General features: G+C 57.0%; 1 protein-coding gene across 1 annotated transcript in view; it reads left to right on the top strand.

Moving 5' to 3' along the window:
• Window positions 1–24,053, top strand: part of LOC142573096 (uncharacterized) — a 77,908-nt gene that overhangs the window by 40,391 nt on the left and 13,464 nt on the right. The window contains exons 4-7 of the mRNA XM_075682617.1: window positions 1,552–1,585; window positions 6,914–7,278; window positions 7,824–7,931; window positions 22,137–22,306. Of these exons, the coding sequence (XP_075538732.1) occupies window positions 1,552–1,585; window positions 6,914–7,278; window positions 7,824–7,931; window positions 22,137–22,306 (677 nt within the window). The remainder of the gene's footprint in view (window positions 1–1,551; window positions 1,586–6,913; window positions 7,279–7,823; window positions 7,932–22,136; window positions 22,307–24,053) is intronic.

Here is a 24,053-nt window from a genome sequence, read left to right as displayed (position 1 = left end):
CGTACATGTATTCCGTCGTGATTGCGTCGAAATAGTGTGCGTCTCGTATTTACGCACGACAAGAAAGCCCCTCCGCCCCTACGTCGAAATAAGATGCACGCCGTTTAAGCGAGATCCGGCTCCGAAGACTGTCCGGTAATTTGTTGGGGCTTGCGATTCGAACGTAGCCGCGGACTCGATCGTGGAATTGGCGCAATTTAGGACGACCAATTGGCCGACGGATTTAGAAAAGACACATTTCCGCCTTATTTACAAATGACGAGCTGTCGAGGGGCAAACGAGGCTGATCTCACCAGCGTGATATTCGCGCTCTGGGCGGCATAACGCCCGGCGTTAGTTCCTCCCGCGAGGAACCAACTCTTTCCGATGCTTCTGCACGTGGTACAGCCGCTTTCCCAGCTGCGAAATCGCGGCGAGCGACAGAGTCGCGCTCTTATGCAAAGAGCGCGGAGCTTCGTTTCGCCAGCTCCGTGTCGGCCCGCCGCGCTCACTCCGCACAGGCACGCATACCCTGCGTGCCGCGGCGGCAGATAGCAGCTCGCGTTAATTAAGCGCGGCGTGCGGCGACTAATGAGGCTTCGAAGCGGCGGCACCCGACCGGATGCGGCAGGGCTTCCCCGCGGCTCGCGTCTTTGTTTTTGCCCGTGTCGCGTTCGCCCCTGCTTTGACGCGCGCGCACGTGATGTGTACGCGAGGCGTGTGAATCCGCGGCGACTCGGTTGTCGCGAACCTGAGGGACCATGTGCCGTGTTCGTAGACAAGCGTGCTTCGAGTGGTCAGTCGAGGCCGTTGGCTCGTTGTCCAGGGCCCTGAGCATCGCTATATATAGTACGTATGCTTCGTCCGGTGCCATTTCGGGGCGCCCTGGTGTGCCTTGCGTTGTTGCGCTGCGTGGCTCCGTGTCCGACCTGTGTAAAGCAGATCCTGTCGGGTCGAGAAAGCCAGTGGCTTCGAAGCTGGAACTTGGGCTGTATATTTAATTTAGTCTTTCGAGTTACTTTGTCGTTTAGCTAATTCTAGTGCACAGAAGTGCATGGACGAGAAAACTAGTGGCATTAGAGTGGTCGCTTAGATGTGTGCTGTTTTTTTCTATCGGTTATTGAGTCGACTGTGAAGTTGGATGGCGAGAAAGATGCGAGAGAGATGGGACTGTTCCCTGGCTTTGTATATCCGTTTCGACCATATATACGCACTCAAGCGTGTATTTGTGACATGTACAACTGTACCTAAGCGATTTCTGCGCTTGTTTTGGACGCCGGGGGGGGGGGGGGGGAGGGTATATGTATGTATTGCTAGGAGTGTCGGCGTCATCACCGGCGCTTGTTTCTTTTATCGGCTCTAACGTAACGCACCACGTGCTGGTTAACGGCACCGTCCGTCGCACCTAGTATAACTATAGTCCATAAACCACGACAAAGCTTTGTTGGGTACTTATGCCGTCGAGGTTGGCTGTCCCTCATACCTGCTGCATCAGAGATTCTCGATGTTGAACCGCGCCCCTTTATCGCTTCATGCAACTGTCGTGACCCCATTGTCTCTTTTCTGCCGCAGGCAACGACGGTGCGGATCCAGAAAGAAAACGGCGGTGAGTGTTTCCGAATATCATTGTTATTTGTTTTCTTTTTTTCGGCATGCGTGCTGTGGTTGTTTGCTCGCTTCTTTGTGTGACCGCATGCGCCGGTTCGTCCTGGGCAGCTCTACGAGTGAATTCGAGCGGTATTGAACGGGTTAACGAGAAAACGGGAGTGGTGAAAGTGAAGTAGGGGACCCCCATTCTTGTTGGCCTTTCGGCGTCGCGCGTACGGTAGCAGCTGCGTGTTCTTCAAAGAGAGAGAGAAACAGATCATGCAACAGCTTTGGACCTTAACATTTATGTTATTGCGTTACATGTTGCGTTACAGTGCGACACTCTGGCTTGAGTAAATTTAAGTTTCAAGCAATTAAATATGGCAATGGGGGCATCCGTCCGGGTGCCTGCAGCGGTGTATAGCATAGCTGGAAACTCCAGGACGCTCCAGATTTGACGATAGTTTTGTCAGACCTATGCCTCGCATTTAATTATGGCATGATTGTGGGCAACTCGACAACGAGGGAGTGGCTATGCTATTGTAGATGGCCTGTTTATTTCGCGGTTCCACACGATTCGGATTCGGTCGCTCGTTCGCGCGGTCTACATATAAAGCGCGTGGACAAGCGAGGCAAAGTGGTATTTTGAGCTCGCCTGGTTTGTCGCGACGACACGACGCCGTCCTCTTTCCTCGGCGTCGTGAACCATCTTTCCTATCTATCTGGGGGTGCCACTGCGCCGCGGGACCCCCCCCCCCCTCATTGTTCGTCGCTGCGTCGGCAGAATGAGGCGCGCTGTCGCCCGGTGCGCTCCCAATATATTCCGGACGCGGCTGCCTCCCCCCCCCTCCCATTCTTGCGGTGGGCGCAGTCGCAGCACCGAGCCTTTCTCCTCTCCACCGGCAACGCGCTGGCTCCGGGCTCCTCCACACGCACGACTGGTCTCGCCTCTGACGTCGACGGCTAGAACGTTCACCGCGAGGCCTGCGGCGAAGCGGATATGTTACTGCCTCTGTTCCGAAAGCCACGACTAAAAGGCATATGCGCGTCACACACACCCGACCGCGCTTGGCGCTCGCCGTGGTGCGGCATTGCCAGATGCCGCGCACGGTGGGAAGAACTAAGCCACTTAAATTTCTTATTTTCTATCCGGAGTGCAATTCCTCGTTCTGCTTATTGAAAAGGTTCTCTAAGAAGTCGCTGTCAAATCGGTTACCCGCCCTATGGAGTTATTGGTCGCTCCTGTACCCGTCCCGCATGAAACTAGGTGACCGCGCACTCGCGGTCCCGATACTCGCCTGTCATAACGCGACCGCTTTCCGAGTCACGTGGTTCCCGCCGCGCGATCTTTATCCCGCCACGGCGCAGAGAGCAGCAAGGTAGAAAGAAAGAACAAACGGTAGTTAAGCACTGCTACGAGGGCGCCTTAGCACGAAAACAAAAGCGCGAAAAAAAACAAAAAGCGCTCCCGCTCGCGGCTTCCTCGCGCGCAGGCCTTCGCCATTCGGCTGCCCGAGACGAACGTGGCCGGGGCACCGCCAATTAAGGATGCCGGCGGCGAGCGTCGTCTCTGGTATTCGCAGAGACCCCCCCCGCGTCCGCCGCTGCTGGCTCGCTCACGCGCGCGCGCTGCTCATTTGGTGCCCCTGCAACAACCGCCGTGCTCCGGCGCCCTGCCCGCGAGCCGCCGTGCCTGAGTCACTGCCGCGCCTGCGTTCCCTTCCGCCGCGTCCCGCGGGTGATGAACGGCCCCGGCGGCCCCGCGCGACGAAATATAATTAGGGGACGGCGGCGGCAGCGAGGGAGCGCGGCCCGCCGAGAGATCGCTCCTCTCGGAGCGTCCCCCCGCTGCCTCTCGCCGAAGGCCGCGGACGAGGCCTCATTAAATGCGACGGGGCCCGCTTTGGCGGCAACGCATCTCGCGGGGCCGCCGCCGGTGCGCACGGGCCGAAGGACGGTCGGCGGCGCGTTTTTACGGCCGGGGGTGCCTTTTTCTTTCGCTCAGGGTGGGCATTAGTCGAATTGGAGGCGCTCCGCCGGCTCGCTCTGCGCGCACCCCCGAAAGGAGGCGGGAGGGCCGCTTCTCGCAGCTGCGCGCGGGACGGACGTCCGTCTGCCTCGGTTTGCCCCAAGCCGCTGCTGCAGCGCACGAAAAATGTAGCGTGAACGCACCTGAATGCGCTGGCCCACTGTGACGAGGGCAACGCGAAGTGGAAAAAAGATCAAGGCTTCTCCTTTCCCGAAAATTGTCTCGCTCCCGTCCCCCTACCCTGCGTGTGTTTACGATGGACCTGGCTGTGTATTTTTCTACGTTGCTGTGGGAGCCGCGTTATGTGTCCCACCGGCAGCCCTCGGTACCTCGTTGGTTGCCGCGCTTACAGTGGTCTTGTGAACGCGCGCTTTTTGTGTCTTGTTTCTGCCTAGCATTGAAATCCTGTCGTAAAACGTCTAGGCGCAAGCCTCGTTCAACCCCATTTCCGCTAAATCGGCACTCATACGCTGCTGTCAGACTGTCTCGCACCGAATGGTCGCTCGTCTACCCGTCGACGTATCTGTGGACGTGGGCGCAGTAATGTGCGCTGCGCGGCCTTTCGCGTTTCTTGTTCTGCGGGTCACTTAACAGGCTGCCAAGGCTCCGTGTTTCAGCCCGCTGTCGCTCGGTTGCGCGCGGATGAGACGGTCGACGAGTCTTTCCTGCTTTCGCAAGCCCCGTCTCCTCGTTTCCGCGTAAACGGCGCGGACTCTTCGCTCTCCCGCCGCACTCGACACAACGCCGGCAGCGCCCCGACGGACGCGAGGAGCGAGGCTGCCGCGGTTCTTTTGCTTCCTCTTTCTCGAAACGCGCTCGCGCGTGGTCGCCCGCGTCTCTCGCACCGGCGGCACAGAGCCAGGAAACGATCGCGCGCTGGCTCGGCGCGGCTTCAAAGAACGCGCAGTGGCAGCGCGGCGGATGCGACGCTTCGTTGGCTTTGGCTCGGCGCGCCAGCGGGCACGCATCGCGCGAACGGCGGGGGCTACGCACCAGCGGAGGAGGAGGGGAAGGCGAGCGAGGTCGCTTTTTGTCGGCGCTCGCGATGCGTGTGTGCGGGCGCGCACGTTTTCTCTGAACCCGCGGCCGCCGCGGCCTGCTCGCGACGCGCTTTGTTCTTTTTCTTTTTTTCCCAGCGCCGGCGTTCGCGGGACGCTCGTTTTGGGCCGTGCCTGCCGGCGAGCAGGAGGAACGAACGGTGGGGCACTAGCAAGAGGGAGAGGGTGGGTAGCGAGATAACGCTCCTGCGTTATAGAGTGGATGAAAAAAAAAAAGACAAGCGCTTTGTCAGTGCAGCTAACCGCGGCGTTTCCTTATCTCTTTCTTTTTTTTTCCTCCGTTTTCTGCTCGCGGTTTGTCGTCGGGGCTCCCTGCAACGCGACTTTCGATGCCTAGGGCCGACGCTCTCTCGCTCGGTGGCCGTAATGCGCGCGTCGCCGGGGCGTAGTGATCACCGAGCCGAGCGCGGCGGCGCCATTAAGTTCGGGGCTCGCGCCGCGTCGTTGCGTCGAAAGCGCGCGCTCGTACGAGGCGAGCGTTTCTTTCTCGCCTCTCCGCAACAGTGGCTCGTTTTTCTGTCGCCTTGCTGTGCGTTTTTTCTTGCATTTCTGGAGCTTGTTCGCGTGTACTCGGCCAGACGTCATTCGAGAATTCCCCCTTGGACAGGGCGCCAAAGAAACCAGCGCGTCGCATCGTTGTCGTGCGAGTCAATACGTTCGAGCGACTGTTCATTCCGTGGGAGGCAGGCAGTCTCGGGAATAGAGATGGCTGGAGGCGTCTTGCACTTTGAAGCGCGCCGTATGCGACAAACGATTGTGAGAAAATGTGTGTTGTGTCTGTCAGAAACCGGTACGCTTCGAGGTGCATTTGAATATAATTTACATACTATGAAAACAGTCTTGAACTTGAGGGAGAACACTTGTATGCGTCTAAAATAACAAATTGTGGCATTGAAGTTCAGTTGTTTGTTCATTGTCTCGTGTGGACAGAAAGGAACAAATAAATGCTGGTCTTTCTAAGTTATTCAATGGATGTTTCCATGCACGCATTGCCTAATACGAACGTGCCAGTCGGTCTTACAAAGCTGTTTTTCTCGTAACTGTCGCGCTTTCGTCAATGTTGTTACACTTTCACTCGCCAGCCCTGGCTGCCAATGTTGTCACGTAGAATTGTCATCGGGGTCGTGAGAGGAATCAACTTCTGGCAAAACAAGTTACAAGAACTGACGTCACTGGTTTTTTTTTTTTTTGGAGAGCCGTTTATATCGGCCTCATTGAGCACGCAAGGTCGAATTATCGCAGGTGTTTGTTTTGTTCGCAGACTAACAGCGTCCTTGTTCTAACTTCTTCGATTGTGAAATGAGCAAAAGAACGACACACGAGTGACTGTTTTTAGCGGATGATGGTGTCGCGCATTTTTTCTTATATGCGCAGACTATACAGGGTGTTTCAGCGAACAGTTGCAAAACCTTTTTCTTTATAATTGCCTGTGGCAGAGTGGCACAATAATTCTAGGCCATGAGCTGGTCTACTCGAAGAGGCAGACATTATTTGCACAGAAATTTGAGATGCATAATCGAATAATTAGCAAAAAGTCTAAATAACTTTAACTGATTACCATGCTAACGTGACGCCACTCTCAACAAAATTGAGAAATTATTGGTGTAGCAGTCAGAGATGGCTTCGCACGAGCTGAAAATAACAGTCTCGAATAGCGTTGATATTGTTGCTACCTCTTCTGCATCGGAGAGATGGTACGAGCACACAGAATATCTGTATACACGCTGGTGATTCGGTTTAATGGTCGTCAAGTTGCAGGAGCAAGTACTTGTGCATTACTGAGTCGCTAACATGAGAGCGGCACTTGCTGCGACCTTGCCACCTGGTGCGTCCTGCGCGAACTCCTTCGGCGTACAGGGATAAGGTATATAACCCGCCAGGTTGCAGCCGCTGAGGCCACCAGTCGGTATACTTGTTGAGCAGACTGCCGAGGCAGCTGTCAGGCTTTTCACGAACTATGGTGATTATTTACGGTTCACAATAAAGCGAGCGTGCTGATAGAGAATCGCAACTGAAGCAGGAGACTGGTTTCGGAACTTTTCAGAAAAAATAAAGAAATACAAAAAACAAAAACGAGTGCGCCAATGCCCGCCGAGAGTCCCCGAATCCGCCTCTGCGCTCGCGCGATGTAACAATTCCTAGAAAAAGAACAGCGGAGAGAGGGACAAAGGATGGAACACAGACAGATGCGTGACAGTATATGGAAGCTTGCACTCACCCCTATACTCGCCCCCTCTTTTTTCTTCCCGTGTCCGCACAGGTGTCCGGTACTCGATTCACCCCAAGAAGCGCAAGCTCGACTCGGACGAACAGTCTCCGCCGGCTACTCCGTCGTCGTCGGCGCTTGCGGCTTCCTCGGCGCCCGCGTCCTCCGGAGAGAACGACTCGTCTAGTCGTCGGCGCGCCTCGCGTAGCCCCGAGCGCGGCGTCGAGTCGGCCTCGCGGCGCCGGCCCCAGAGTCACTCGGCCGACTCCGTGCTCTCGTCGCTGAGGCCCGAGCTGCGCCAGCGCAGGATGCAGTACCACGCGGTGCGCAGGCGCAAGCTGCGCTCTGGACTCGACATGATCCGGCGCCGCAAGAGGACGAGCACCGCCGCCAAGCTGGCGGGGAGGAACGACCGCAAGGTGACTACACAGGCGTCCCTAGTTTTTGGGGGGTATTTAGGCCTAACTTGTTGGCTGGCGGAGGGCTTGGAAGCGACGTTCCCCTGCCCACTTCTGCGCTAACCAATCGAACGTACCTCCAACGTGGATATCGTTGTCAACTCGGTGCGTTGGCAGTGTTGCAGAAGTCTACGTGGCTTACGCGTATACCGCTGCATTTTTTCGTAGGCACGCGGGCGTCCTTTAATCCGCGCCAACTCGATCGGCATCATAGTGTGTAATATTTGCATGGCAAACGTTTCATTCAGGTAGATAAAAAAGAACATGTCGCCTATTGCGGTCATTTCCAGTCTTGAGCTTTAACCGATGGCGGAGATGTGAAATGCTTCGCTGGACTGATTGGTAGCGCGGGTAGGCTTGCAGCTTGCAGCTCAATATTAATGCGCACAACTGTACAAAGGACTCTACATTCTTCTGGTGTTCTAACTTGTGGCTCGACGCATTTACTTCTCGTCGCGATCGTTCATTCACGTGGTGTCTACAACTGCGCCTCCGTATCCACGCAGCCCTTCGGCGAGCTCAACTACAGCGCGCCCGCGGATCTCAGCAAAATTCCACTGAACAAGTCCACGGGCGAGACTGTTCTCCACCGGGCAGCCCGCCTTGGTCACGTGGTAAGTGCTGGAACACTGCATTATTATCCTTTTTTGTTACCTTCTTTCGGGATAGTGCGTTGCATGCTTCCGCAGTCGGTGCTTTGCCGCATCGCACCCTTGTTGTAAGGAGAAGCTTTCTGCGCGGAGGAACCGAATAATTTTGTTGCCGCCACGCTCTGCCTTTTAAACGCGTGATGTGCAAAGCAAATTGAAGCGCAGTTAAAAAAAGAACACACGGATTGGCGATTGTGGCCATGTTCCAAAGTTCTGGCGCCGATCTGTTAGATACTTGATACAGCGCTGCGTCTAGGCTGTGTCTTAGCGGCTCCCCACGGCGAGCTAGCCAAAGGTGCAAGACAGGCAGAAAACGAGTCTGGGCGATCCCATAGGAAATGACGCCGCGGAATAGGTCATTTGGCTGACCCACGCAAAAAAAAAAAAAAAAAAAGAGTGAGAGCGAGAAATCATGTGCAGACGCTGCAGACGCGCGCACCAAGTTAGGCGTAAGAACTCGTGGGAGATGCGACGCCGTCGTCTCTGAGGAAACCGCGCCGGGAAGACGAGCGGCTGCTTGTTTTCGGTGGCGCGCGGGGCGGTGCCGCCGCCGCCCTCCCCCGAGCGTCGTCGCCGGCTGCAACAGCCGGCAGCCAAGCCAGCTAGCTCTCCAGGTCGCGCTTTGACGCACGGTCGCCTCCGCCGCCGCCGGCCGAAAATAGCTGGCGCGCCCGCCCTCCCCGGACGCGCCCTGTGGGGGCCAAAGATCGAAGCGTGCCGCCGCTCTGGCTTCGGCCTCGTTTCCCAGCGATACGGCGGCGCCCTCGCATGTGGCCCGCCGACGCCTGGAGCACATTTCGGGACATCGCGTGATGCGGGCGCCGGAAGGCTTGCAGCAACGGCTGGCTTCCGCGTCGCCCCACGTCCTAGCGCGCGCGAAAGATTGCGAGACGCGATCGCGGCGGTGTGCATCGTCGTCGCAGAACCACAGCCAACGCGCCACGGCGGTTCTCCGAACGCGCAGGGCGCCGGCCGCTCGCATAGTCGGCGGTGCCGAAGTTGCTCTCGCCTGGAATGTCGCATCCAAGAAACGTCGCGTCCCCTTGACGGCGATTTTCGTTTGGTAAGATTGCTCGTAGGTACGTGACTTGACTACGTCGCAGGCTAACGCTAGCGAGCATCAACTAGTTTGCGCGTTACGATGTTTAGGCGGACAAGTGAGATCTCCAGTTCGTCGCTGTCGGGCGTCTCCCACTACCGCGACTCCGGCGAGCTCGGCATTTGGCGGTTATTGTTCTTCCCGTCGCTGAAATTACCGCCCGCATTCGCTACAGCCTGAGAGAGAGAGAGAGAGAGAGAGAGAGAGCGAGCGAGGGAAAGGAGATGGGAACGGTTCGGTAGTTAACCGTGACAAGGGCTTGCACCATGTCCTGGCAGGACACGGCTCTTGTCCTCCACTATCTTCTGGAAGCGTGCTGTTCCCGCTGGACTCGTGTGCACGGCGTCCGTGTTACCTCCTAGGCTACTGCGAGAAAGCTTACCGCCTTTGAACGTTGTAGCGCGTAGTTTCGCGTTACTGTGTGAATTTTCTCTTTTTTTTTCCATTTTTTTCCCTCTTCTTCTTTCTCCTTTTATTCCCTTTACCCCTTTCCCCAGCACAGGGTAGCCAGCCGGTACTTACACTGGCTAACCTCCCTGTCTTTCCTCTCCTTTATCTCCTCCTCCTCCTTACCCCTCGGGCGAAGCGCGGCCTTTTGTTGCGCCTTCTCCGATCACGCTCGCAGATTTCCACCTGGCGCGCGCCTTTCGTGTCCCCGCCCAGCTCGACCGCCTGTTCGATTGCTTCTTGGGCGGACGGCGTGCGCAAGGGCACGGCCTCGATCGGGTGCTGCAGCCCCGAGCGCCAGAGCGATCGAGGAATGCCGGCGCGCGAAGAGAGAACGCGGCAGCGCAGCAGTGGACGCCCCCGATCCCGAGCGCGAAGGCCGGCGCCACCGTGGCGTGCAAGAAACAAAAGACCCACGGGCGGACAAAAGCTGTCAGCGAGGCGCGTTCTCGCTGGCGCTACAAAACGGGGGCCGTGCGCGGAAAGGAATTCTTGGGCCGCCGTTTCGTCCTAGCGGACGGAGAGGCGCGGAGGCCGAACGACGCGCGGCTTTCTTCGGTGCTCGTTGTTTTACTGCATTAGCGTTGCTTCTGGTCGTAATATTCGCGGTGGCGCGATCGTTTAGATACGACGGCGAGCGGCGGTCGGTTTCCTTTTTTTTTGTTTTTGTTATCGAGCAGGCGTGTTGTCGCTGGATCTAAACGAGGCGCTCGCGTTTACGTTCGGGCGCTTATTAAAGCGGGCGAGAGCGAAAGGGGGAACGTGAAATACAATAGCGACGAAAACGGCGCGTGGAAGCCGCCGTTGGCAACGGCGATTAGGCGCCAGCGTTGCAGAAATGCGTCACGTTTGGAAGAGTACTTCCGTGGTCGGCTTCGGGGCGCGCCAGTGGTGCCGCGCTTGCTTCGGTTCAGGGAAACGCACGCGAAGGGACTTTCCAACAACGGTTTCAGCAATCGCTCTGCGTGGTGCGGGGCGAAGTCCCTGGCTCCATCTTGGTGGCACGTCCTCGAGCGTGCACCGACTCTTGTTCTTGTGCACGCCGTGCGGCGCTGCGACTGTACAAAACAGGAAAGAGAACGAGGAGGTCGAGACGCGAACTTCTGCCAACAGAGGAACGGTTTTGCTCAAGTCTTCCTTTCTCGTCTTACGTGTTCGGCGGCTTGACAATGGCCGGCCGGGAAAGTGACCCGTCCCGAGCCACTGACCGCAGGCTAGCCATTGGCGGGAGGATGTCAGCCACTCCTCGTTGGACCCTGACGTCGCACGCGACAGGCGTACACTCACCGCTTGTCTGCCGTGTATATTCCGCCCGAATAAAAGCGTGCGTCGCTCCGGAGGCTGTAGAGCTTGGTTCAGCCGATCGCAGAGCCGAGTATACAAGTGCCCCCCGAGTCTGGCCAAAGTACTCGCTGTATACCTTTGAAAGCGCTGCGCGGTTTTGCCTGCGAGTGACGAAGAATAGGGCGAAGTGGGTGACCGGGGCGTTTTGTCCCGGAGGCGGGGGTGGCGGTTTTGTTGCGGGAGGTCGAGGAGACGGACGAGGGGAGTGCAGTCGCGGGGGCCCGTCTGCGCGGGCTGCCACCCGCACGAGGTGAATCGGCACTGGGTTAAGCCAGCCCCTCGAGCGGCTCCTTCTCAGCCGGGTGAACCGCAGGGTGCGTACGCGCAGTGCCTCGCACTCGCTCAGTAAACCGAAACCGGTCTTGGGGTTCCCTCCCGGTGCGTTGCGTCGCTAATTGGAGGAAATTGCCGCCGGTTGGTGCTTGCTTTTGCCGCGGCCACCGCTCGTGCTGGGCGCGCGCCCCAGCCAGCCAAACTCCCGCTCTTCTTGGCTTGGGGCGCTTAATGCCGCGGAAAGAAGAGCTCCTCTCACCCCCGCCGCTACGTGTCTTCCCGCTTGCTGTCCGCTGCAGCTTGCGAGCAGCAGAAAAAGAAGGGGGAGGGGCGGCGGTGCAGGCAAGCCGGGTGCCCTAATAAGCAGAGCGGTGCGGGCTCCGGTGTCGCGTTCGAAACCGGACACGGCGGCGAGCAAGCTGGAATAAATTGCGGAGCGGGGTCCGTCGTTAAGGGAAGAACCTGGGCGATCGCCCCTCGGTCGCGGACTCTGCGAGATGGCCAATTAGCGCTCGCTGCTCGCGTTGGCGCGATGCTGTAGCGACCGGTTATATATTATGCGTAAGTCCCCCCCACCCCTCGTCCCCGTCTCTTGTGGTAAGCTGTGCCGCGATATTTTCATAACGGTGAACGTACTTTCTCGCACTACACTTCGCAGTTGGTTACTACGTATCAAATTTATCGCGCTGGCACTGAAGGCCGTTAATATGCGATCTGGTTAGCTGCCGTTAGACGGTTTCTTCGATGCGACAGTACCGTAGATATCGCTGCACCCCTCAGACGATTTCGTTTTGCCACTGAAACCTTGCCTAACTTGACACGCGTAGCATGTATGCATGCATGCATGCATGTGTAACGTAATTTTGACGGCCACTCGTCAGATTCCTAGTTTTTCTTCGGTGAACTCATAACACAAAACTCCAATGTGCTGACCGCTGCGGAATTACTTTGGCCAGGTTGAAGCACATTTTCAGGCATTGAGCTGCAGTTATAGAGCGCAGCTCTTAGGCGCCTGTTACTGCGGCGAGCGTCGACGTTGCCCCTGGTAACCGAGCGCACGAGCTCAGCGAAAGATGCAAGCGAACGCGCAGCGTAGTGGGAGATGGAAGAGAGCGCGAGGAGGAAAGCCGAGGAGGAGGCTACAGTGAGAGCTTGAGGCGGAAAGCGGGGGAGAGTATGATGAAAGAGTGGGGAGGAACAGAGAGTGGCGTGCGAGGTTACGAAATGGCACCATAGTATTTGTAATCTGACTGTATGTGCGGCGCGAATTGTGTGTAGTACTTTCTGGAAGCCACGCGGGCACCAGCGATTACTCTGGAACTTTCGACGATTCATGTATAAAAGTCTATGCGCTTGACCTGCAGATCAGAGTTTTGGCGATCGCGGACTCTGGTCGCCGCTATCGTTGTGCTCGAGTATTAATTGTTTTTCAACGCTTCACTCAGATTCCAACGTGCCGCACGAGACCGATTGTCCGCGACAGCTAATATGCGCGAAATGAGAGCACGTATAGAACTGCGCTCAAATTTCGCAATAGCGAGTGTCGTAATCGTCGGTGAATTTTTCGCCACCCTTAACCGCACAATTTCCATGTGCAGCATACATGTCGTGTGAATAAATAGAGGTTGCCCCGTATCGTTATAGTTTCTTTTTTTCATTGAGCGCTTTCGCATGCATCGTCGTGGTCGCTCCTGCTTCCATCCATCTAAGCGCTGTGGTTTTCATTATGGTGAAAGCGCCATTGGGCGAAGTGACGGGTGAGACCCGGTAGGATAATCTATGTAAAGTGCTCGCGAACACGAGGTGCAAAATAGAAAGCGGCGAATCCGGGATACAGCGAAGGGGACCCGAGCAGTTGCCGTCTCGTTTCCACGGCTCGCGTGAGGGTTGACTCAGCCCCCTTCGTCCGCGTTTTCCATAACCGCGTACCGCCACGTACTTTGCTCGCCGTTCGGAACGGGGCGCCTCGTGTGTCGCCCGTCCGTGACAACCGACCCCGCGCTCGCGATCTGCGCCGTTCTCCCCAGGTGACGTGGCTGAGCCGGCTCGACGCACAGCGTCCCCACCACCACCACTTGTCTAGTCACGTATACACAATACGCTCACAATGGCGGCAGCGGACGAGCCTTCGGAGCGGGGAGTCTCTGCGGCAACGAGCTCGACAGGAAGGAGCGTCGCACGCGGGAGACCGGCCATCTGCCGCCGAGGTGCACAAGCTCGGATGGCTTCCCGGCCCGTAGCTCTACCGCGGGTTGAGGGGGTGGGGCGAGACTCGCGGTTCGCTGCGGGGCATCGTTCTGTGAGTGCCCCCGTGTTCCGAGTTCCTGTCGATTGCCGTTGACTGAAAGTGGAAAAGACGCCGGGTGGGGTTCGACGTTCAAGGCGGCGTACACTTCAGCGTCTTGGAACTTGAATTGCGGCGAGGTGGTTAATCACGCCGTGGGCGAAGTAAACGACAGTTACAGAGGCGAGGCAAACGCTAAGGAGTGTCGTTAGCCGGCGCTTTTGATCCAGTGCTTGGTTAATACGGGCGTGCTCCGTGCTGTGGAAAGCCCGTGCTCAGTATTCTTCAAGTTCGCGTGGCGCACGAAGCAGCCGACCGCAGGCTGCGCATCCGCACAGTCGTCATTAGAGGTTACGTTCGCCCCGGCTTTACGTGTACCCCGAAAGGAGACCACAGCCAGGCTGCTGACAGACGACGCAATCGCCGTTAGCTCGCAGCTAAACATAGTTCTCGGAAGAGGCGCACGCAGATTGGTGCCCCTCGTTGTGCCAGCTATAGCGCGTTTCGCGGCCATCGCAGGCAGTGATGGCGCTCTTCGTCCGAAACGCATTCAGTGGTCCGGCGGCCACTTTATCACTGCTCTCTCCACAAACGGCACCGCCGCCTCGTTCCCCCCGCTCGACCGACTTGACATCGAGGCCGCCTTCGTCCGTCTCGGCATGCAGGGTCTGACCGGGGGGCGAGGCGCACACGCTGTCGGAAGTGATGTCCCGAACGCGGCAGGTACGAGCCCGCCGCGCTGCCGGCCGCTATGCTAATAGAAGCCGTGACGAACGATCCCGTAGCGCCTCTCCTCCGGCGACCGCCTTGGCGGAGAGGCAGCGGACCGCGGGGACGACGGCGCTGAGAGCTGCTGCATCGGCGCTCAGCGGGCGTACGCGGAGGACGATGGCGAGGTGGCAGCAACACTCCGTGCCCCTTAAAACCGTGCAGTGCGCTAGGAACCGTTGAGCTCGCGTAGAACCAATCGGGAAGGGGATATCAAAAATTCTGCCGTTCGGAGCTTAGGCTAGATTGTGATTGGTCATTGCGGAGGCGCACGGTCTTTTGCGAGGCGGTTACGATAACGAGTGACGAATTAACCGCGCGGCCTCGCGATATTAAGAGACTTAGCTTTTTGCACCAGTTTCACGAGTTCGCGATTTGTCGACGCTTGTCATTGCTTCTGCAGACCTGCACACTTCTAGTGCAGAGAGAAAAAAAAAAGGAAAGGAAGCGGGAGCAAGAAATACTGAGCCCTCCCGTCTTGTCTCGTCGTCGTATACTGTGCGCGGCGCGGCACACGTATATATTCAGCCAGCGGGCGTGCATCGCATCGACAGGTGCGCGCCGCGTGAACACGCTCCTCTCTCTCTTCCCTTTTCTCCTCGGGCGCGTTGGGCGGACGACGAGCACGGCTGCGGCCTCTGTATTATTCAGCTGTCCGCCTCCTCGTCGCATCTCGGCCGCGGCGCCGCCTGAGCGACGGCGGTCTTCGCAGCGGCTGCAGGCAGCCTTCTTATTCAAGTGCGTGCTTGCGAGAACGGTGTTGGCTCGGGGAGAGCGCTCGCGCCGCGGCTATTTTCTGCGTGCGCGAGCGAGGTCCCTTTCTTTTCCTTCTTTTTCTTCTGACGCCACCGTGAGCCGAGCGAACGAGTTGGAGCCTGCCGCCTCCGTTGATGGCTTGGCGAGAACGTGTGCCGTGCGTGTGTTCGGTATATGAACTTGCCTTGGCTCGCGCGCGGTGGAGCGACAGCCGTGATTGCGGGCCGATCGAACGGCGGGGCTCTGCTCTCGCCATTATTTTTCTTCTTCCTTTGTTTTCCGCGCCGTTAGGAGCTCTGCAGCTTCGGCGCTCGTGTGTCTGTAGACGGGGAACTGTTTCCGCACAAGCGCCAGAGCACGTTTATGGTATTTCTTTCCTTTCCTTGTTTCTGCTTAGCGGGTCACGCCAGACTTTGTCCATTCTCTTTGCATGGTTATGACGTGGCGGTTCAAATCGAGCGCGCAAAGCGAGGACAGGGCGGGTGTACCTTGATACATAACGCACGAGTGAAGTAACGTAGCGCAACGAGGTTGCTCACTTGTGTCGGCAAGCACTGCTCACAGTGGTTGCGAGAATGACTAATCGGAGGTATCTAGCTCGACGCTTCAAAAATATAGCGCCGCATCGATGAACCCTCGGCTGCGACTCGGATGCGTGCAAAATAGCATCACTCTCCTGAAGCGTCACAATTTCTCTCGTTTCCTTTTACAGTTTGCATAATTCGCTGCAAACCACACTTGCTTATATAGAATGTGAGTGCGAGTGGATCGTAGAATAAGTTTTTTAATGTAGGGCCTTCGGTCTACCGAACGTAATCTGCAGCCTTCGGCGCCACTCGCTACCCGCTCTTTCATCACGTGTGTCGACCGTGTACTCGCGGCGGCGGCTCGTTTGACCGAGGGCCTCGCTTGGCACGCCACCGCAATCGATGCTCGACGTGCGGGGGGTGTTGCAAAGCCTCGCGCTGTGCGCGAAAGCACGCAACGCGCTTCGGTGGGGGTTGGGGAGGGGACGCCTTGCCCGCCGGTCTCGTAGTCTGCGCGGACGCGGCAGCAGCTGGCGGCGGCCGTGGATGGGGCCGCCTGTGTCTTCATGCAGGAAGCTTTTCCTCCACTCCCGAGCGGAGGCCAACCGAGCGGAGAAAAGCGGTGGGGGGGAGCTCCCCTCAATCTCTCGTCGTCGTCGTCGGCGGCGGGGGCCCTTACGCGCCCGCGAAGGGGAAAAAATAAAAAAATATATATACTTGAGAGACGCGCCCGAAATAAAGTCGACGCCACCCGGCCTCCGACGCTCACGCGTTCGCGCAACGCCTTGCGAAAGAGCCCCTCGACTGTGCAGAAGCGGCTGCAGTCGGCTAGGATGGTCCCGCAAGCGCGACGGACCGAAGAGAAAGACGAGCCGAGTGGCTGAAGGAAAAAAAAGAAGAATGAAAGGAAGCGGGTCTCCCTGGCGCCGAGCTCGCTCGTAGCGACGTCTCGCGCGCGCGCGTTTGCGCTTCGTGTCCTCGATACACACCTCCGCACGGGCAGCAGGCTCTTGCCACGCTTTTCAGACCGTCTCTCGTGGGTCGACGCTAGAGACGGCGGCGCTGGACAAAACTTTGCGTTGCCTGTGCATGCGTCGCCGGCGCGTGTGTTTACGCGACGACGTCCGTCGCGGAGGCCGCGTGTTCCGCCGACCGACCAAGGAGCGAGCCTTGACACGGAAACGCGAGGCGCTTTAGCGGCTCTTTAGTGGCCGCCGGCTTCTTCGGCAACCGCCGCACCTTCTTGGAGGCCTTCCCCGAAACGAAAGGGAGGGGGAAATACTCGAGGCTCCTTCTTCTCCAGGTGCCGCGGGTGGAAAATAGCGAGGGTTTGATGCTGTCCGCGCTGCAGCCGACCACAGCTACGCTCGGTAGCCGGCGCAGTCTGAGCGGGCCTTCGAAGTGCGCGCGCGAGGGACATCCTTTATCTCCCCCCTCTGTCGCGCGCCTGGGCCGCCGCTCTTTTGTCGCTAGCCATTTGGTTTAGGTTTAGGAATCGCTGCGTCTATCGTCTTTCCTCTCCTTCCATCTCGCGCGGCGCGCAGATCTGGCAGCTCTTGTCGAATCTCCGCTAACGCTGCGACCCAGACGTCGTCGTCCTTTCGCGTTCAGACGTTCCTGCCTTTTGCGTATTTTTTATGCAGTGAAAAGCGCTTTCCGGGAAAATACAGTTGCAACTAAAGCAGAGAACTTCGCTCTTTTCACACTGACTATGCGGGAGCACCTCTTTGGTAAATAGTCTATCGTTTCGATATTGTAAACCATCCCGAACGGCCTCAGGAAACGAGTCTAGACGGACAGTCCGAAGCGCGGTTGCCACTGTCGTCGCTGCTACGGATGATCCGCCCGCACTTGGCCGCAACGGCGCCAGTGTACCCTACTACTTAGTACCACCAAATAGCGGGGCCGTTATATGCCGGCTACCGCTCGTCGTCTCTTCAGCGAGTGTTAGGGAGGCGGTCCCGAAGCGGGCGGCTGTGCGGTACCCGGCTCGCTGCGACGCCCACATTTCCAGCATTCTCTCGCTGGCGGCCGCGATCAGCGTGCTTGCGGCACCGCCTCAGCGCTCACGCGGCTACGATGATCGCCAAAATCGCGCGGAGCGGCGGCGGTGGACCGCGCTCGCAGGGAAATGAGGTCGTTTGGAGGGGCGCTCGCTCCTCCGAACCCGATGGCTTTTTTTTTCTTTCTTTCTTCTCATCGTATTTTTGTGCCTCTTCTCGCCGGCTCACCCCTCCCGCGTTCGGCAGCTTTGCTGCGTCCGGCCGATAGCCGCGGCTGGATGTTGCCTGCCGCTGATTGCGGCGGCCCGGGCGGCGGTTGATTGCTGCCGGCGACGCCGAAATCGCGCCTGTGCCCTTGCCGGTCGTCGGGGCGGGGCGAGTTTGCCGCTGCTCGCGCGCGGCTTCCTTCGCGGTCCCGCGCGGTTACTGCTACGTTTGCTTTTGCTGTTTGCCGGGGCCACTCCTTTCCTCACGCCGCCGTCCTTCGTCGCCGCCCCGGGGCCCTCGTTGCTGCTTCTTTCATTTTCTTTTTCTCGTTGTTGTCAAGATTGGATAAACGCCTGTTGGTTCGAGCTTCAAACAGCTGTAGGGAGCGTTCATTTTGGGGCCGGTTGGTGCGCTGTAATTTAATAACGTGCTGCCGCAACAAAATATTACATTGCGCGGGGATTTGACCTATCCGAGTCGGAACACCTGAGCGCAGGAAGCAGTGTCGCTTGTCAGCATTCTTCTACAATGAGAAAGTGCCAAGCGCAATCAGACACTCTCTCATTGATGTTTCCATACATACTGTCGCGAAGACAATGTAACGCGGCCTTCTTTGCTGTCTTTCGGGGAATTTTGTGGGGTCCTTGACGCGGGGCAAACCTTTGTACCTCGACGGCGCCGCGGACAGTGCTGCCGCGCGGCCGCCGCCCCCGCCGCACCTGACGTCACACCTGCACATGTCGCGTCGTCTTCTCACGCTCGGCTGTCAAAGGCCAATTAGTTATGGTCAGAGTGCTTTTGTGTACGGAGTGTTGACGCGACCATTTCTTGACCCCTTGAACTCTGCCGCTTATTGGATGATGTCGGCTTGCCTGATTGGTCGGAGTAACGAAGTAGCCCATTGGTGAAGAAAAGTGTCTCTTGGATGCTGGGGAAACTTATTTAAGGAATAGTTTGGGGTAGTTTAGAGTGAGCAAAGAGACAGCAGCAGACGGCGCATCTTCACCAGGCCGGTCAGGCAGGCCGACGACGACGGGTATGACATCGTTTTGCTTGTATATATTTTGTACAGTTTAAACTTAAGGTAAATACCAAGAGAATAAATCTAGTTCAAATGCTACTCTCGTCGTCGTACCTGCGGATTTGGACTTCCCCTGCCGGAGCTCATCCCCATTCTTCCGTCTCCCTGGTGAGTTGATGCGTCTGATATTTCACGGCTGCGTCACTTCGCTACAAAGTGGTGGAGTGTGCTGGGTACCGAAGGCCACGCACTAATATCATCGGCCGTGGCAACAAACCCGAAGAACCTAGCTCTAACAGCTCGACCATGACCGAACCCCCTACTGTCCTCGCTACCATGCCCATCCCTCAAGCGGAACCTTTCATCGGACCGCCAGTCTTTAGAGGCACGCCCGAAGAGTCAATATGCGAGTGGCTGCTTTGCTACGAATACGTAGCCTCCCTCAACAACTGGGATGAAGGGACGAAAGTAAAATTTTTATATTTGGCATTAGAGGGCAATGCAAAGAAGTGGCACACCACGCAAATTTTAACGGGTGCCCCTAATACATGGAAAGAGTGGACGACGCTTTTAAAAACGTCTTTTACAAGTCGCCACTCAGTTGAGATCGCATATTTGCGGCTCCAAAACCGAACGCAGCTGCCATCAGAATCTCACGAAGATTATTATTATGACGTTGTGCAGCTGTGCGCCAGAGCCAATCCATCTATGACGGAAGAGGAGCGGATGCGGCACCTCATGCGCGGATTGCGTCCGGACGTGCTGGAAAAAATTCTCATTGCAAACCCGGACAGCTGCTCTGCTTTCCTCGAAATTTTACGCCGAATTGATTGGGCAGCTTTTTTGATAGAAGTGACCGGCACCCATTTCTCTGCCGGCCGGCAGTCATGCTACCCATTCGCCTCGGCACCTGCCGCCGGAGTGACACCCGCTGGAGCAACAGTGCAGCCGCCTCCAACATGTCTCGCCACCTGCGCTGCGGCAGAGCGTCACTGCCCGCGAGAGGCCACCCACCGCGACAGGGACTTGAGGACGATTGCGGACTCTATAGCCTCATTATTTGACCGCCTGAAAGGTATCGAACAAGATGTACGTCGTCCTCCAGTGCCTTGGCCAGCGGGAAATACCCGTGACGACGACGAGCGACCACGCTGCCAGCTATGCGACCGCATCGGCCACTTTGCGCCCCAGTGCCGGCAATGGCTCCAGGAAAACGGACCCCAGGGGAAGGAGCAGCGCTCTAACTTTGAGCAAGGCAACTCCCGCACGCTTCCCCGACCGCCGCACGATTCCGCGCCAGCAAGCGACGAAAATCCCTTACCGTTGCTCGTGCTGGATCATGTGGACATCGGCGAAAAGCAAAGAGAGGATTCCTGGTTGCAAGAAATAATACAGCACCTAGAGCAGCCGAGTGCGCCCGTTGTCAGAAAAATGAAAAGAACGGCACGGAGCTTTCGGCTGGTCGACGGTGTATTGTACAGAAGAGCGAAAGGCTTTCAAGAAGATCGCGCAGCACTCGTTGTCCCCAAGTGTTTGAGATCGGAGGTTCTGAGGCACTGCCATGACGACATCACGGCAGGCCACCTCGGTGTCAAGCGCACATGGGAGAAAGTTCGCCGCCGCTATTTCTGGCCAAAGATGTTTTGCCACGTCACCAAGTATGTCCGCTCCTGCTCTGACTGCCAGAAAGAGCCACTCGCCCCCAGGAAGCCAGCCAGTATCGCCCCCTTTGTGACCTTCAAAAATGAGCCACCACTTCAGGTGGGCCAAGGAACTCAACGCGGAACCGAGGATGCCAAGAAAGCGGCCCACCAAATGGACTCTGCTCAGATTCTAGCCGACCAAACCGGCAACAAACGCGACGCTTTTAATGTTGCGCGATTAGGACCGTGCCACGTCAGGGAGTGCTCCGATGATGACGACGCAGACGGCAAATCTGATAACGAACGTCCAAAGAAAAAGAAAATGTGTTGTGTTCGTCGCGTTGTGCGTCAATGTAGTTGTGGTGACCGGAGGCATGCCACGTGTAATCGTGTGTGTGAGATGTCGACTAATGATCGAGGACAAGCCAAGAAACCGCACGGGACTGAACTTTACTCCAACTGGAGGACATTTCATAGGGAGGCTGAGCCTCGAACCATCGCTTCGTATGACACAGACATTGATGTGTATTACAGCTCAAGCGAATAATCTTCATTGTTAATTTTCTTGTGTAGCGCGCGCGAATGAACTTTGGTGTTACTTTTCTTGTCCACTTTGTTTCCATTTTGTTAAAACGTGTTTGGTGCTTTGTTTTATGTGATGTTCCATTTTTCTAACGGTTACTTCAGTTTTCTTATATGAATCCCCAAATGTACGTGTTTAATTTGTACGTGTTTAAATTGTTAATTTGGTTTTGTAGTAGTGCTTTGTGACGAGTGGGACACTCTTTTTCGTAGGGGGGAGGTGTCGCGAAGACAATGTAACGCGGCCTTCTTTGCTGTCTTTCGGGGAATTTTGTGGGGTCCTTGACGCGGGGCAAACCTTTGTACCTCGACGGCGCCGCGGACAGTGCTGCCGCGCGGCCGCCGCCCCCGCCGCACCTGACGTCACACCTGCACATGTCGCGTCGTCTTCTCACGCTCGGCTGTCAAAGGCCAATTAGTTATGGTCAGAGTGCTTTTGTGTACGGAGTGTTGACGCGACCATTTCTTGACCCCTTGAACTCTGCCGCTTATTGGATGATGTCGGCTTGCCTGATTGGTCGGAGTAACGAAGTAGCCCATTGGTGAAGAAAAGTGTCTCTTGGATGCTGGGGAAACTTATTTAAGGAATAGTTTGGGGTAGTTTAGAGTGAGCAAAGAGACAGCAGCAGACGGCGCATCTTCACCAGGCCGGTCAGGCAGGCCGACGACGACGGGTATGACATCGTTTTGCTTGTATATATTTTGTACAGTTTAAACTTAAGGTAAATACCAAGAGAATAAATCTAGTTCAAATGCTACTCTCGTCGTCGTACCTGCGGATTTGGACTTCCCCTGCCGGAGCTCATCCCCATTCTTCCGTCTCCCTGGTGAGTTGATGCGTCTGATATTTCACGGCTGCGTCACTTCGCTACAATACGTTAACCGGGGCCGCGGTACAAATAGCCGGTTTTCATTCGGAATCGCAGTTTCCCGAAAAATCTTTTTCTCCACCGCTTCGCCTTTCGAGATCTCTTTGCACGCACCCAAATGCTTCCGGGCCGAGGTCGACCGACGGCCGCTACTCACGAAACTGTAATTGCTGTAAACAACTGCGCTGGTGCACCTGCCATCTGTCGCGCTGGGTTTCGTCTTCAGTGGGCGGACGCGGCTGACGGATTTGCCGCTTTTATTGACCAGAATCCCTTTGAACAATAATTTGTCTTCTCCCACTCATTTTCTTCTGCTGCTTACTCTTCGCCACGTCGCTCTGCGCAGGATCTGGCCTGGTGCTGCCTCGAGTCCCGCGAGGGCGGCTCGGTCGAGTCGTGCGACGTGAACGGACAGAGCCCGCTTCACGAGGCGGCATCCCGCGGGCACCTGCGCGTCGGGCGAGCCCTGCTGCAGTGCGGAGCCGACCCCAACGCGTGCGCACACAACGGAAGGCGGTGAGTGTAGTGGTTGCTTTGTGCGTCAACGGACGATGTGTGTGTGCTGTGCTGTGTGCTCTCTCTCCCTCTCCCCCATCTTTCATCTTCCCCATCCCTCTCCCATGTGTGGGGTAGCAAACCGGTTAAGCCAAACTGGTTAACCTCCCTGCCTTTCCTTCTCCACTTTTTCCTTCCTTCCTTGTGCGTCAAGTTTTGCCGGCGTGTGATCCGATCTATCGTTAGTCGTAGGAATTGCCTGCAACTAATAGAAGTAACTCGGGCGCTGGCGTGAAGGGAAGCGGCAAGCTATGGCGGCTCAGACAGCGTGCCGAGAATTATGGCTGCGCGGATTCGGGTAAACGTTGTCCATCTGGCGTGAGACGACTCTGACTTCGCAAGTTCATCGCTTTAAACGAGCGCCTTTGAGTTTACCTCGCGACATTCCTGTGCTACGACGGACGCGTCAAACGTAGACTTCCCAACTCGCCTGCGCGCGCATTTGAGACATTTCTAGACGCAATGCTCAGAATGCTGATCGGGAGGCTTCGATTCAGTGTATAGTCACAAAAGCATGCCGGTCGTCTCGATCCTTCAGAAAGTCACGCAGCGTACTCGCCGGAAGTTCCGAAGCGGTGGAATAAACACAGAGCACGCTTGTGCTACTCTAAGTTCACACCCTTTGAACCGTATCTTGCCACACAACAATAAACGTTATCTGTGCTGTCCGCATTTCCTTTCTTCAACGCTGCGAGCCCGGTACTGCCCAGTAACGAACGGCATGCGCGTTATCAGCATGACGTAGCATTGCCGACAGGAAAGTAGCGGGCGCGGCGTTTTGAAGAAGGGAAACGCAAGCAAGGCAGATGTCGATTATTTTTGTGTGGCAGATATACGTGCCAAAGGTTGTAAAATTTTTTTAGTGTATTCTCAAGGGCCAATGCGTTGTGTACACCAGCGCTTTGGGTGTCGGGATGTTTTGGTGCCACGGTCGCTATGGAGGCCGCCATTTCTTAAATCGACGGGTAAAAATATTTTAAAGATAAAAAATATAGACAGCCGCCTCGCGGGCCTCGCTACCCTGTCTCGCTGAGCTCAGAATCATGACAGCCGACGGCGCGCGCTTAGCGAGCGAGGAACGGTCTGCTTTTGCGCTTCCTTTTGCTGTGCAGTGTCGTTATCGCGCCGCAGCCTTCTTTGTGCTTTTTTCTTTTTTCCCCTCTCTGCGTGCGCGCGGCGGTTCTGCTTTCCCGTCGCAACCGGAGCTTCGCCGCCGCTACTCGGCCGGGCGCCTCCGTCACCGACACGTGCGTGTCCCCCGCGCTCTCCTCTCGGGGCGTGCGGCGCGGTTGCGTGTCGGGGAAAGCGGCGCGCTGGCAGGAAGTTTGCCGACGCCGCTGCCGCAGCCGGCGCGTAAACACCGGCCTTCGTGCGCGGGGCCAACCGTCCTCTCCCTCCTTTGCCGCGCTATCGCCGCCGCGTAGGCCGACGAGAGAAGCGGCTGCCCTCCCCCCCCCCCCCCCCCCCCCGCGGTAATCCCGCACCCGCGCGGCCCCGAAAGGAAACCCGTGTGCGCAGCCGGTGACGAGGCTTCGTTTGCTGGACTGCGACGGGAAAGGGAGAAAGAAATCCGGGGAGAACAAACAACGGCTGACGCTCTTTGCGGACGCCCAACAGCGAGGCGCGGCCGTGTGTCGTTTTCCTTCTCCACTTGTTATCCTCCTAGCTGGGGCCACTGCAGGGCGGGAGAATTTAACCCTAGCACGGT

The sequence above is a fragment of the Dermacentor variabilis genome, chromosome 2 (assembly GCF_050947875.1).
Source record: "Dermacentor variabilis isolate Ectoservices chromosome 2, ASM5094787v1, whole genome shotgun sequence".
NCBI lineage: Eukaryota > Metazoa > Arthropoda > Arachnida > Ixodida > Ixodidae > Dermacentor > Dermacentor variabilis.
The sequence above is the reverse complement of the archived record's forward strand: the minus strand, read 5'-3'. Positions and strand labels throughout refer to the sequence as shown.